The sequence below is a fragment of the Pogoniulus pusillus genome, chromosome 13 (genome assembly GCF_015220805.1).
Source record: "Pogoniulus pusillus isolate bPogPus1 chromosome 13, bPogPus1.pri, whole genome shotgun sequence".
Lineage (NCBI taxonomy): Eukaryota > Metazoa > Chordata > Aves > Piciformes > Lybiidae > Pogoniulus > Pogoniulus pusillus.
In genome coordinates, this window is record NC_087276.1 from 7,777,789 (window position 1) to 7,793,336 (window position 15,548).

The following is a 15,548-nucleotide window of genomic DNA, read 5'->3' on the forward strand; positions in this document are numbered from 1 at the left end:
TTCTTCAGGTGCCTCTCTAAAGTTTTTCTTCTGTATTTGGACCTTTAGTGTTATGGCACAAAAGAAATCACTAACATTTCATTAGCATTTACTACTTTTATATCTGAAAGGAATTTGCAGCAAGGTAGGGGTGACAAGGGATAGGATGAGGAAATAGCCTCAAGCTGTGCCTAGAGGAGGTTTAAATTGGATACTTGGAAAAATGTCTTCCCTGGAAAGGTTGTCAAATATTCCAACAGGCTGCCCGGAGAATCGGCTGAATCATCATCCCTGAAGGTGTTTAAAGGACATGCAAATGAGGAGCTTAGTGATGTGGTTTGGAGGTAAACTGGGCAGTGCTGGGTTAATGGTTGCACTTTTAGAGGTCCTTTTTCCATATAAATCACTGATTCAATGATTATTTTTTTTTTTGGGGGGGGGGAGGAGGAGGAGGGAAAGGCAGTCCTTTGCTAATCATTGTAACCAACATTTTTCAGGCTTTTTATACCTCAAGTATCCAGACCACTTGTGAGCTATAGATGTTTTTTTCTTAAGTAAATGGCAAGAAATACTATACAAACTTAGCATTTCATGAACTAAAAGCTGACACTTTGTCATGGACTGAGCTAGATCTGCTGCTGACACTCAATACCGTGCTGCCATCATGCCAGCTTCAAAATCAAAGTGCTGGCTGGAGCAAAGTGCTGGGGCTTGGAGTTCAGACTGTAACATGAAAGGTTTCCTGCTGTTGCAGTTGCTGCTTCTGGTATCCAGGTGTGCTTGGACAGGAGGAAAACATTTAATTGCTGGCTCCAGGCGCTGCTTCTGCATTTTGGTGTGCTTTTTCTGCAGACAGGCTAAGATAACTGTGTGGTCCTAGGATCTCATTATATTCCTTCTCAACCCAAAGGTTTCTTTCTGCTACTTTTCCTTCCCACCTGTGTGGGGGCATGGGGGTTTGTGAGAGCAGGCCCTGTTAGCACAGGACTTCACCAGACACTGTGCATATCCAACAGCGAACTGCTGCCCTTGCACCATACACTGCTGCCAGGACACACAAAGTTAACAACCACATTTGTACATGTTGTATGAATTGTTTCCTCATTTGAAGATTTCCAGTTTCAGTGCATTTATCAGCTTTGCACGCAAACAGGAGTCAACTCCAGAAGTTCATGATTGTTTTCTGTTTATTCATTTTATAATCAACTCTAAATTCATATCCTGCATTCTAAAACCAAAAGGAGGAAAGGTCACCTCCTTCAACCTGCTGGCAATACTTTACCTCATGCAGCCCATGATACTATTTGCTGCCTTTGCCACAAGGGCACATTGCTTTCTCGTGTTCAACTTGATGATCTCAGAAGTCTATTCCAGCCTTGGTAATTTTGTCATTCTGTGACCCCCAGGTCCTTTCCTGCAAAGCTGCTTTCCAGCAGGGTGGCACATGGCATGTTTTGGTACAGGTAGGAACTGGACTTGGCCCTTGTCCTTCCTAAACTCTGTAACACTCCTGTCAGCCCAATTCTTCAGCCTGTCAGGGTCCCTTTGTAGGGCAGCAAGCTCTGTTTTTATGTGCTCCAGCTATAGTGTCCAGAGAAGGGCGACAAAGCTGGTGAAAGCCCTGGAACACAAATCCTATGAGGAGAGGCTGAGGGAGCTGGGGGTGTGCAGCCTGGAGAAGAGGAGGCTCAGGGCTGACCTCATTGCTGTCTACAACTACCTGAAGGGAGGTGGTAGCCAGGTGGGGTTGGTCTCTTCTCCCAGGCAACCAGCAACAGAACAAGGGGACACAGTCTCAAGTTGTGCCGGGGGAGGTCTAGACTGTATGTTAGGAGGAAGTTGTTGGCAGAGAGAGTGATTGGCATTGGAATGGGCTGCCCAGGGAGGTGGTGGAGGCACCATCCCTGGAGGTGTTGAAGAAAAGACTGGATGAGGCACTTAGTGCCATGGTCTAGTTGACTGGATAGGGCTGGGTGCTAGGTTGGACTGGATGATCTTGGAGGTCTCTTCCAACCTGGTGATTCTATGATTCTGCATGGGCATGAATGGGGGGTTCCTTTCTGATATATATACAGCAGCAGAGCAAACCAATTTCAGCCACTGCCAGAGTCAGCAAGTCAGAAATCCATTAGATACAATTCCACCATATACAGACTTGACCCCATGAAGCCTTTCAGTGACAGCTTTGTTCACTTTTCAGTGCAACCATGCTCACTCAGGCTTGCAAGCAACCAAGAAGCTTATGAATTCTTTCAGAAATTCACTCATTTGAGTATTTCACTTGAAGATGCATCCACGTAAGCAACTTCTTTGTCATTTCTCCAGGATCTGCTTCTTCTCAGACATTCACTCATCCAAATACTGCACATGCAAATGGCTGTTTCTCACAATTATGGGTATGGTCGCAAACAAACAGGTCTGTTAAGAATTTGACTACCTGTTGTTCAGGAAGAGGTGTCATCCCAAGTACTTCTCTAATTCAGCTGGGGTGGGGAGGAAAGACTTCCTGCCAAAGCACCTGAAGCAGTGAAAACTTAAGTCTTAAAACTACTAGAAAGGAAAACAAAGGTCGACATCTTATTTCAGTTCAGGGTAATTTTGAGATGATAAACATCTGCCAAATTCTTAGCAGCTCTACACAATGGATGTATAGACAAAATATTAGTAGAGTCACAATCACTGTCAAAACAGGCACCAGTATGCCATGACCAAGAGATCGAGGGAGGTGATTCTCCACCTCTACTCCACTGAGACCCCTCCTGGAGTACTGCATCCAGTTCTGGAGACCCCATTACAAGAAGGATGTGGAGATGCTGGAGCGTGTCCAGAGAAGGGCCACAAGGATGCTCGGAGGGCTGCACCACCTACGAGGACAGACTGAAAGAGTTGGGGCTGTGCAGTCTGCAGAAGAGGAGGCTCCCAGGTGACCTTATTGTGGCTTTCCAGTATCCGAAGGGGGCCTATAAAAAAGCTGGGGAAGGACTTTTCAGGATATCAGGGAGTGACAGGACTAGGGGGAATGGAGCAAAGCTGGAGGTGGAGAGATTCAGCCTGGATGTGAGCAAGAAGTTGTTCAGCATAAGAGTGGTGAGAGCCTGGAGTGGGTTGTCCAGGGAGGTGGTTGAGGCCCCATCCCTGGAAGTGTTTAAGGTCAGGCTGGATGAGGCTGTGGGCAGCCTGATCTAGGGTGGGGTGTCCCTGCCCATAGCAGGGGGGTTGGAGCTAGATGATCCTTGTGGTCCCTTCTAACCCTGACTGATTTTATGATTCTAAAGACTTTCATTTTTCAGTTGCAAAGCAACTCTTAATTCCAGAGAAGTCTCTATCCTAAATGCTTATTTAACCTTCTCCATCTGCTGACTAAAAATCGCCATTCAACTCAAGCAAACCAAGAATTGAGAAGTATCAATGATCAACACAAAAATACACAAAGAACTGCTTCTTGTCCATTCACAACGACAATGACTAACCACTCCCTTTGTCTATTCAGTGGTGGTGCTGTGTTACAGCTTGCATCTGGTCAAAAAATAAATGTTTGCATTCATACTCTGCAAAGCCAAAATCAGCCTCATCACAAGCCATGTAAAGCCCCTTTCAAGGTTGGCTGTTTTCCTTGTTTGGCTCTGTTTTTTTCCACTTTAAACACCTAAGCTGTGCACAACACAGACTTCTTACAAACTAAGACTTGCAGGCTGCAGTAAGACTTTATCACTACACATGTTCTGTTCTACAAGATCCCTTGCTACAAGCTGCAGCATCCAACTACTCAGCCTCAGTCTTTCTGCTTGCTTCAGTATCTGTGTCCTACACCCTTTAAACCTTCTTTCTGCACGTATCTTAAATGCTGTTTTTCTCTTCTAACACAAATGGTTGTTGATTTGCAGCCAGCTGCAATCACCCTCATCTAACCTAAGACTTTCATTCCTACTTTTTACAGTCAGACACATTTAACTCCTAGCCAGCCTGTCCTCTAACTTCTCATTCATGTCTTCCTCTTTGCTTACTAACCACTCCTTCACTGTATCTTCATCATGTCTCAGCATTTTTTCTTCAGAAACTCAACCCTCCTTTAGGTTCAGAACTAAGGTAGGAAAAACTTAAAACTAAGTTGTCACTACATAGCCAAAAACTGGCATAAGATATCTTCTCCTGCCCAAAGTTATCAATTTAATATCACTTCTTGCAAACTTGGTCATCAACCCAAGCCTAAACAACTAAAAAGGGCAAACCAAAAGAAGCCAAAATAAACCAAAAATGAACTGCCGGTTATCCACCCACTCCAAATATCCCAACCCCAGGACCAAGGAGGTTTCTCTCCAGGCAAATGCCTTGAAAAGAAAAATCATCTAACCATTTTTGGGATGAGTTCACTCAACACTCCAAGTTGAGTTTTCACACAGGTGCATAACTCTGTTTACAGAAGACAGCACAAGCATTCTCTTCTTCTATCAACAGTAAGCTCCTGGATTCCAAAATAATCATCTCACACTGGTGGCCACAAGGATGGGTGACACCACATATTAGGAACTCCACCAGCATTAACACTTGTACATTTCCTGCAACCCAATTCTAATGCATGTTTTTGAAAACAGGACCTAAATCTGCAATGCTCTTACAATCAGACCACAGCTTGCTTTTACTGCACTCCTATCTTGGGCTGACAGAACATTACAAGCCAAAATAAAGTAGCTGGTTTTGAGGGCATGGCCAGAAAGATACAGGTGACAAGATTCCTATAAAAGCCTTATCAAACAGCTCTAGAGTCTCATTTCATTTGGAGAAAGAACATGAAGCTAAGGAGGTTATTCCAGTGTTGGTCCTACACTTTCTGTGGTCTCTAAACATTCTTGCAAACTTGGCCTAGTTACAACTCAGGAAGCCATCTGTGCAAGAAGACTACTAGTCAGCTGCCAGAGTTCAGTTTCTTGGAAGATTCATTCCACCTGCTCCAAAACAAACATCATCCACCCAAATACAAGCAGCTGGATGCACAGGAGGCACATGCCATTCCAGCTGCAGAGACGAACATGTTCTACCCTTGCTGATGGGATCATCTCAGAAGCAGGACTAAGACCAAATATCCTCTCTCACACATTCCTCCTTCCTCTACAATACGCCCAAGCACCGAAGCAGCTGTTGAGGGAGAGTAGGACTGAAGTCAGGTACACAGCAGCACTGAGGGTGATAGGCATCACAGCTAGGCAAAAGAAGTGAAAAGAATACAAAAACCAAAGTAAAACAATAACAGGACAGAAGATGAACTTCTCCAGAACCTGGAAACTATACCAGTTATTCCTAACTGCAACTTTCTTTTCAGCCCCTGAATGAACAGATTTATTGATAAAGTTTTCTTGTCAATAGCCCCTTTAATGGTAGCTGTGTGAGGAGAATACTGTAATTGATAAATCCTACAGTGCAGCTATTCAACACACAGTCAGTATAATGACCACGAGGAAAATCTTTTGCCACAATACTGTTTCTCTGCATACCAGGAGCTACTCGACTTACACCAGTCCTACTATTTTAGGCAACCAAAACCAGCACTTAATACCAAAAACCCAGCACACTGCACTGTCACACACATGTAACACTGCATAAAAAACCCTTTTAAAAGCAAGCATGCAACTGTAGAACTTCCTACACTACCAAATTTCATTACATTCATTAAAGAACAATCAGGAGCTCGTTTTAAAAAGAAAAGCAATTAGATTTTTTTACTCAGGATTGAGTTCCTTGAAGAGGAAGAGATGAAGTTCTTCCAAACACTGGGCCATTCTGAAGAAATTATAGACTACATACTATGGACTGACTTAACAGCCCAATCATTTGGTCACCAGCTGAATTATCTTCCCTCCATCTGCATAAAGGCAAAGACATTAACCACTACTTAACTACCTTTGAGAACACAACACTAGGTCAAATTTCTCTGAAATTGATCAACTTCTGCATAAGTTACTGGAGACCTCAATAAGCATAACCATAGTACATCCCTAAGAAACTTCTGCAGAAAGCAAACACCTCCAAGCTGCAAGTATAATTTCCTACGGATGTTTCAGCCTCAACTAGGAGCAAAGATGCTCAATTACAGAAGTTGCAATCTGGGGAAAAACAAAATTGCAGCCAAGGTGAGATTTCAGTGTGGAAATTCCCTATATATCATCTCCAGTAATTTCAGCAGCATCTAGACACTACCGTACCATAAGATCTAGTTCTCTCTAAACTTTCCTCTAATGAGAAGTAAAATAAAACTACAACAAAGCAATAATCACCAACTGTCTAACCAGATCCTTGACTTCCAGTCAGGAATTTTTGGATTCTTCATGTAAGTAGGTACTAAGGAGGCTCTGAGGTGACCTTACTGTGGCCTTCCAGTATCTGAAGGGGGCCTACAAAAAAAAATGGGGAGAAACTTTTCAGGCTCTCAGGGAGTGACAGGACTAGGGGGAATGAAGCAAAGCTGGAGGAGGGGAGATTTAGACTGGAGGTGAGGAGGAAGTTCTTCAGCCTGAGAGTGGTGAGAGCCTGGAATAGGATGCCCAGGGAGGTGGCTGAGGCCCCATCCCTGGAGGTGTTTAAGGCCAGACTGGGGCTGTGGCCAGCCTGATCTAGGGTAGGATGTCCCTGTCCATGGCAGGGGGGTTGGAACTAGACGATCCTTGTGGTCCCTTCCAACCCTAATTCTATGCTTCTAAGTACTACTCAACTGAATCTGAAAGAATTTCTACTAAGGTCTCAATAACATTCAGAAAATGGGAAGCAGTTCACAAATAGCCTTCCTCAAACTTAACTGAAGAGCAGTCTTAAACATACCAAGAACTAAAACTCTCTGCAAGGCCTGAGCTGTTAACCAACTAAACCACTGCAATAGAAGGTGATGCTGAGATACCTCAAGAGCAAGAATTTCAGGGTTCAGTTAAGATTAGCAGTCTTAAGTATAGCAAGAACTAAAACTCTCTGCAAGACCTGAGCTGTTAACCAACTGTACCACTGCAACAGAAGGTGAGTTACCTCAAGAGCAAGAACTTCAGGGTTAAGATTCTGCTTTATCTGTGTTTGATTTCAGTTTTGTCAGTAAGTACAGAACTATTTCCATGCTAACAGCGAGAGCTAAAAGAATGCCTGCAGAGATGCTACACAGCTCAGAGATCTAGGGCCACATGCTATCTAAGTAGGAATGTGGCTAGACCACTCCAAATGGAGGAGTGCTGACCCAATTCAGTCTTCTTCAGTTCAGAGTTCAGCATTGCTTTCTTAATTCAGTTCACAAAGCTAGCGTGGACAAAGCTGAGAAAGCTGAACTTTGTTTTCTATTCCTAGAAGTTTCAGCCCCATTCAGACTGCTGATAAATCTGAACAAAGAGGTGATCTTATATGCAACCACTAATTTCACAAAACACTCAGAAAGAAGACTTCTTTTTATTTTTCTGGCGTGTAAAGACAGTAGCAGTACTTTTAATATATCCTGTGCAAGTGACAAAGCTCATGAATCCAAATGATGGGTAAAAAAACTTTACACGATGACCAGAGGGAAGCTGCTCTTTGGTTCAGTAAGGATTACTGTGACCACTTGTTTTTTTCTTCACTATTCCCCAAGCTGGATATTCAGACATAGGAACAGCCAGTCTGTAAGCACAGTTTTTTATGTAAACCTTCATGCAGAAGAAGTCCAAGTGAAATAAATCATACTGTTTACATATATGAAATTTAACATTTGACTTCCCCTAGTAAAATTTCCCATTTTATACCAAAATGGTCTTTCTTTCCATGCACAGCTATAAAATAATGTACTTTCTGAAAAGGCAAGAAAATCACTTAAGATTGACAAAACAAGAAAGAAGGCAAGACAGACAGCACAGCCAACTCCATTGCCAGATTATGTAGAGACTTTTTCTGGCACCTGTGCAAGTAAGAGTTAGCCATTGTCAGGAAAAGTAACCATAGAATCAGTCAGGGTTGGAAGGGACCACAAGGATCACCTAGTTGCAACACCCCTACCATGCCCAGGGACACTCTACCCTAGATCAGGCTGGTCACAGCCTCATCCAGCCTGGCCTTAAAACACCTCCAGGGATGGGGCCTCAACCACCTCCCTGGGCACCCCATTCCAGGCTCTCACCACTCTCAATAAATGTATTATTTTAAGTAATAAACTACCTCATGTTTCTAGCTATAACTAATAGTATTTTTCATGTTAGAAAACTTCTGCTATGATCAAATGCAACATACAAACCATTAAAACCAGACTTTAATTAACTTTAATTAACCAGACAAAAAAGATTCACTGTATAAACAGAAGCCTACTTGGTATGTTTTTCCCCTCAGAAGAGTTTGTACATGTGAATATTCCTTCTCTTGTGCTTTCAAAAAGGTAAATATATCATATACCCTTACCTCTTCCAGAGCCTGCACCTCCTTAAGGTGTGCCCAACTTAGAAGTAGAACTTACACAAATATCACTCACTCATTGAAGATAAATATCAAATCCTTTACTGAAGTCTATCCCACACTTCCTTATATCAATGTCTTGCCTTGGTCTCTTAATTAACTGATTCACCTCACCAATTACCAGCATATCATTAATGAGCTATTTAGACTAAAAGCAAAAAATCATAACCTAGAAAAGATACCACACAGCTCTGAGACTCTACAATAGGAAATTCCCTTAAAACTAATGCTCTTCTCAAGATTATATTAATTACACCTATTAACATTCATTTAATTAAAGTACTAGACATTATTACACTGGCTGGCTGAAGCAACAGCAATGGGAAATAACAATTCAGAAGACAGAAAATTAAAAATAATGAGCTTTTCCACAGATTCTTTCAAGGAAGTCACAACTGGGTACCAATTTGGCACTCATGTGAAGTTCTTACAGGTATTTCACTCAAAACACCATGCTGTTGTGATGCCAGTTTTATAAGACTGGTTGTTCACACTGACTAGTTATTGCTCTAATTCAAACCATTCAAAGTCCTAATTGCATATTTAAGAACCAGGTCAAGTTTGTAGATTGCTTAACTAAGATTGTGCTGATAGATTCAAAAGAAGAATATTGTTCAAGGCTCAAATTACACAATAACAACACTTACTCTTCAGCATCTAAATGGAAATTCAGGGGGAAAAAAACACACTCACAAACCTTTAATTCCTTCATATGAAATATTGACACAATCAGAAACATTTATTTTCCCCTATTATAAGCATTAAGATATATTTCTCTGCATAAAGTCTATTTATTGCTTGAAAGAACAGCACTTATTGCCAAGTTAAAAAGCATGCTAAAAAAGATACGTGAAGTTGACAGCAGATCCTGACTGCAGCCTTCACAAACATTCTCACCTACTGTGGACAGGCAGGCCTTGGATCTAGTGCAGTAACTTGGCAGAAACAGCAGAAAATAAGTAGATGAAGTTATTTTTCTCTTTTAGTATTATTATATAAGACCTCAGAAACTAAAAGTAGCACATTTTCGGGAAGAATTATCTATATAGGAGAAGAATTTGGTGGTGGAGCCTGTATTTTTCTGGCAGAACAGCACTGACTGTTAAGTTGTGGGAACATCACAACTTCTCTAAAAGCCACACTTAATCCGCCATGAAGGATTGTGAAATGCAGTATTCCAGGTAAGCCTAACCTGCAGCACAGCTGAGTACTTAGCCAGCCTGCTCCCAGATATTCATGGAAAAAGGCCAGGCAGGAGGAGCAGACTCTATGTCTTCCTAGGAACTGCAGCAGTTCTCCAAATCACATCTTCTCTGGGGAGTCTCCCACTCCTCATCCTCATCACGCAGCAGACACACCATAACAAGAATTTTCCAGGAATACAATGTAGCCAGGAGCAGTCTGCCATTAACAAGACCACCCCCCCCACCCCAACGTATTTCCATGGGAAAGAGCAGGTTAAAGGAGCAAGACTCACACTGACAGCACAAATCGTTTGGGAAGTACTAGCCTTCTGTGCTATCACCTTCCAGACATTTTGGGAACGTACACATACACCCGGGAATAAACAATCCTAGTGAAGGAGTAAAGGCAGAGTTGATGAAAGACACTCAAGAAGCATCACAACTACTGGGCACAAACAGACCAACCTCACAACTACTGGGCACAAACAGACCAACCTCACAACTACTGGGCACAAACAGACCAACCTCACAACTACTGGGCACAAACAGACCAACTTGCAACCAAAAATCATGTCAGGCAGCCTACCCAGGCAACAACACATCCCTGTTCTCTGCTCTTACAGAACGAAGCCAGTAGACAGCAGGTTGTCTGCTGCTTCAAGTTTACTAAGTATAAAGTTATTAAAACAAAAATGATATGCATGTGGATACAAGAAGAAACTATGTCTTGCAGGTTAGAATACCAAAGGCTAACAGATAAGCATCTTGTTCAAAGAAAAGAAGAGAATGCTGCCTGGATCTTTATGACAGTTTAAATAACACACATATACACACACCCAGAACAATGGAAATTGTAGTCAACATTGAAAATAAAAAGCACAACTGTCCTAGATTAAGCCTCTGATGTAAAACTTCAACATTCTGACCCACCAGTGAGTGAATCCTGTTCACACACATCACGCAAAGATTAAGTTTAGCTTTTCATCATGGAATTAGTTAGCATCAACTGGCTATTGAATGCACAGAGTTCCTTCCTGCAAACAAAGGGTTTCTGCAACTGACCTCTTTTCACATGAAATAAATGCTCCAGAACCATAGAGTGATTTAGGTTGGAAGGGACCTCAAAGATCATCCAGTTCCAACTCCCGCCATAGGCAGGGATACCTCCCACTAGAACAGGTTGCTCAAGGCCTCATCTACCCTGGCCTTGAACACCTTCAGGGAGGGAGCATCCACCACCTCCTTGGACAACCCATTCCAGTGTTTCCCCACCCTCACTGTAAATAACTTCCTCCTAACACCTAGTTAAAATCTCCCCTCTTCAAGTTTAAACCCATTACCCCTTGTCCTGTCCAAAAGGCTGTTCAAGGCAAGATTGGACGTGGCACTTGGTGCCATGGTCTAGCCTTGAGCTCTGTGGTAAAGGGTTGGACTTGATGATCTGTGAGGTCTCTTCCAATCCTAATAACACTGTGATACTGTGAAAAGAAAACATTCCACGTGGAGAAACACATGCTTATATTTTGCCCCTCCCTGCGTTTCCACCTCAACATAGATTCAAAGCAGCTGAGATACTATGACGACCTACACCTGTAGGACACTAACCACACAATAACCACACAAAAAATTTAGTTACAGTGGTGTCTGTCACTGGCACAATTCAGACTCAGGTCACTTTGTTAAGAGACAAGGATGCAGAACTTGACAAATGGTACTCCTGAGGGTAAACTAAGGAAACGCTGCCATCCATTAGCTGTCATCGTGATAGCAGCAATCAATCAAGGAGAACCTACATCCCACTGCTTCCCTACAAATGTTTCAACATGAAGCTAGGATTTGGCATGCTGTATTTATGCCCAACTTTTTTCCCAGCAGATACACAGAAAACTACCTGGAAGTAGTTCACCAAAACACGTGGGGACTTTTTAAGTGAAACACTACAAACAGTACAAGAATTAGCAGTGGTTATGCTACACTTTATTATACAGGCAAAGGAGAAAAAGATCACTGCACTACTCCCTTAAGTATTAGGAGTTTCTCATTAACTCTGCACTTCAGATACCCACTTTAGAATGTTTACAGAGACTCTTCGGTAAGAATATTTGTCTAAATCCTACCTTAGATTAAAACCATTTCAACTCATTCCTTAATCTGTTCCATACAGACACACATAGAACATTAAAAACTGTTGGACATAAACTGCATAGGCAAATAAAAGACATAGAGAAAAACAATCTAAAGCAGTCTACAACGACACGTCAGAGAAGAAAGCAAGCACTGCAACGGTTTTAAGCAGTCTGAGCCAGTCAAATGCCTCAAAGTTAAGTACAAGAAACAAGTGGGCTGCCGATCTGTGAAAGCACACGTGTTACTATGGAAAACAAAAACAACGACAACAAACACATGGCTTCAAACAAAGGCAAAACACCTTTTCTTCTTGACACTTCAAATGACGACCTCAGTAAGAACCGACCGCCTTGAGCGCACGCTGCAGAAAGTCAGCCCTTACCTATCAAAGCCTGGAAAAGGTTGCTTTGAAAGATGCTGATGACACGCTCGATGGAGTTTCGCAGCTGCCGGTCCTCCGCCTGGCTCAGCTTGGAGCGGTACTCCTCCAGGAGGCGCAGGGCTCGCTGGGTATCTGCAAGCGGAGAGCAGACACACCGCTGACCCCGGCGCACCGAGTAGGAGCACCAGAGATGCACACGCCGGGCACACAACAAGCCTCCGCGCCCGGGACCGCCCCAGCCCAGCCCGGCAGCTTCTTTGTTCGCATCTAGGAAAGCACGGGCGGGACCGCTCCCCTCCGCGGGCTCGGAATAGCCGCAGGTCGCGGACTAGCGGGTCTCGGCAGCCGCCTCTGCTCGCCCGTCCCGCCGCCGACCCCCGCAACAACTGTCATACAGCGACCTCAGCAGCCGCCGGGGCTCCTCAGCATGCGGTGCTCACCTTGCTTCCTGACGGGCATGGCGCTCCGGGGCCGCGGCACTCCGCCTTACAAACTTTGAGCCCGACTCGGGACGGTGCGGCGGGGGCGGCGGCGCGGCTCCCCCTGCCGGCCGGGCGTGGGGGGACGGCGGCCGCCCCGCCTGACCGACCCACCCGCACCCCGCCGGCCGGTCAGCGAGCCAGCAAGCGGCTTCGCTCGGGGCTCCCGCCGCGGCACCCCCGCCAGCGACGGGACAAGCCGAGGCGAGGCGGACAGCGCAGCGCGGCGCAGCGCGGCGGGCCGGGGCGGGCGGCGCCGAGGCGGCTGCGGGCAGGCGGAGCAGGAGCACTCCCGGCGCCGCTGGCCGCCTCCCGCTCGCACCGCTCGGGAATCCCAAACTTTCCAGCCAAAATGGCGGCCCGGAGGCTGCGGGGAGCGCGCCCCCTCCCCACGTGACCGGGCCCGGCGGCCGCCCAATCAGGCTGCGGCTGGGCCCGGGGCCGGTACCTACCGGCGGGGCGGGGGGAGGAGGCAAGGTGAGCGCTCCCCGCCCGCCTTAAAGGGGCCGCCGCGCAGCCCTCCCTCCGGCCTCTTGGGACGCTCAGCGCCGCCGTTCTGTGCCAGCGGCCCCGGCGTGAGCCGCGGGCAGGCAGACTCCCCTAGCCCCCTTCTGCCGGCTGAGGCGGCGCGGCTTGCAGCAGTGGGGGTAAACTGGGGACTGCTCCCCGAGATGAAACTCACCCTCGAGCGGCCCTGGCGCCGATGGCCACCGCTGCGCGGCGGGCACAAGCTCTTGGCAGTACGGCGGGGCCGGTCTCCCGCGCACCGCTGGTGACGACCGGCGTGTACTCCGGCAGAGCGCTACAGGTGTGCCGCCGAAGTTGCTTGGCAGTGCCGCCCGTAGCTCTTTAACGACCGTTCACCGAATGCGTACGCGGCTGGCAGGAGGTAGTTGGGCATACCGCAGACTGAATACGAGTGTGAGCGGTGGTAGGGTCCTGGCATAGACCAACGCCCGTCGTGGTTCCTGCTGTAAAAACAAGCATACAGAGATCACAGTATCACCAAGGTTGGAAGAGACCTCACAGATCATCAAGTCCAACCCTTTACCACAGAGCTCAAGGCTAGACCATGGCACCAAGTGCCACGTCCAATCCTGCCTTGAACAGCCCCAGGGACGGCGACTCCACCACCTCCCCGGGCAGCCCATTCCAGTGTCCAATGACTCTCTCAGTGAAGAACTTTCTCCTCACCTCCAGCCTAAATCTCCCCTGGCGCAGCCTGAGGCTGTGACCTCTTGTTCTGGAGCTGGCCACCTGAGAGAAGAGAGCAACCTCCCTCTGGCCACAACCACCTCTCAGGTAGTTGTAGACAGCAATAAGGTCACCCCTGAGCCTCCTCTTCTCCAGGCTAACCAATCCCAGCTCCCTCAGCCTCTCCTCCTAGGGCTGTGCTCAAGGCCTCTCCCCAGCCTCGTCGCCCTTCTCTGGACACGCTCAAGCATCTCAATGTCCCTCCTAAACTGGGAGGCCCAGAACTGGCCCTTGCACCAAGAAGCTGGTAACCTGATTACATGACAAGAGATAACAGAAAAGGCAGCAGAACAGAGACACCTTACAGGCTGTACTGGCCCATGCAACACATGGAGCACTGACATCCACCTGTTGCTTTTTATCTTCATAAGTCCCGTTGATGGACAGCATGAGACATCTTTTCCAGGAGGAGGAAGAGGAGGAGAGGTAAAGCTTGCATGCAGGAGGATAAAGAGTGAACTTCTCCAGAGCTAGCAGAGAAAACAAGGTTAACATGAGCACACCATGGGAGAAATCATGGAAAACCTTGTTCATCTGAGAATTTAAGCAATGGGCTGCACAGGCTGACATCAGGGAATCACAGGATCACAAACCCACCAGACCATGCAAGCTACTTTCTTGAAACTGGCATGGAGGTGGCAATGAGGTGCTTCAAAGGCAGTATGAACAGCTTGCGTCTTTGCATCATAGCACTGAAATGAGTGACTTGGGGAGCAACATGTACAAGGCACATGATATTTCAAGTAGAGTCCAGATGCTTATTGAAAGGAAAATGTATATTAAAAGCTTATGAATCTAGGGGTAACTCAAATCCTTGTGCAGAGGAGAAATGCTACTTACTTTCTTGATCAGCTTGACAATCAACCAGTCACCCAACTCTGAAACACTTCAAACCTTGCATGCATGTGCCTATCAGAGGCAGAGAGTGACAAGTTCAAAGCTGATGTGATTTATTTGATCCAAGCTCACAGCTCCATGTCCGCTTTTTCGATACAGACACAACTGAAAGTGTACAAGAGCTTACTCCAGGTACCTAAAAAGAATCTACTCAGCAATTCTTGCAAATCTGAACTCTCAAAAACAGGACTAGATGTGTCTGTGGCAAAGCCCTGATCTTAGACAAAACCTACAGTGCAACAAATCTAACCCAGACCTGGGAAAAAACACTCTCCCCCTCCTCCCCAGTAGTCCTTTGGGTTGTACACAGACTTACATCAGGAGTGAGTCCTCCTCCCACAGCTATCTACTGTGAGATTTTTTTTTCCTAGCAAGCTATGTGAACAAAGGGGGGGGAAAAGAGTATATGTTTAGTGCTGACTGGCACAGATTTGACATTTTTCTACTTCCCAGTTGTATTTTTACACTTACAGCGTGTTGGCACTAACCAGTGCCAGTTCATATACTTCAAAATGAAGGCAAGCTAAGAAGAGACATTGGCAGAAGCCTCCATCATCTGGCCTCTTTGGTTTGCACTGTTTACAACAGCAATAAAAAGTGCTTTAGAGGGGCCATAGTCCTCTTGATGTCAGAGGAATGTATATACAGAAGAACAGCTTACATTTAGCTAGCAGAAAGGAGACATCTGCAGGAGTAAGGCTGGTTTTGCTGAAAGTATGTACCACAAAGCATTTTTTTAAGGACTTTTTTTTGTCTATTAGAAAAGACAGCATAAATAAACTATCTTTACATAAACAGAAT

General features: G+C 45.6%; 1 protein-coding gene across 23 annotated transcripts in view; it reads right to left on the minus strand.

Annotated features, from left to right (window-relative positions):
* DLG1 (discs large MAGUK scaffold protein 1) overlaps nt 1–12,778 on the minus strand; it is a 196,023-nt gene extending 183,245 nt beyond the window's left edge. For 7 of the 23 annotated variants that reach the window (XM_064152858.1, XM_064152854.1, XM_064152866.1 and 4 more), the window contains exons 1-2: nt 12,558–12,776; nt 12,118–12,249 (exon numbers count right to left, since the gene is read on the minus strand). In XM_064152858.1, coding sequence (XP_064008928.1) covers nt 12,118–12,249; nt 12,558–12,576 — 151 coding nt within the window. In that variant the 5' untranslated portion in view covers nt 12,577–12,776. Of the gene's footprint in view, nt 1–12,117; nt 12,250–12,557 lie in introns of all 23 variants that reach the window. The other 16 variants (XM_064152850.1, XM_064152853.1, XM_064152857.1 and 13 more) reach the window with 4 other exon arrangements.
* Nucleotides 12,779–15,548: the final 2,770 nt, after the last annotated feature.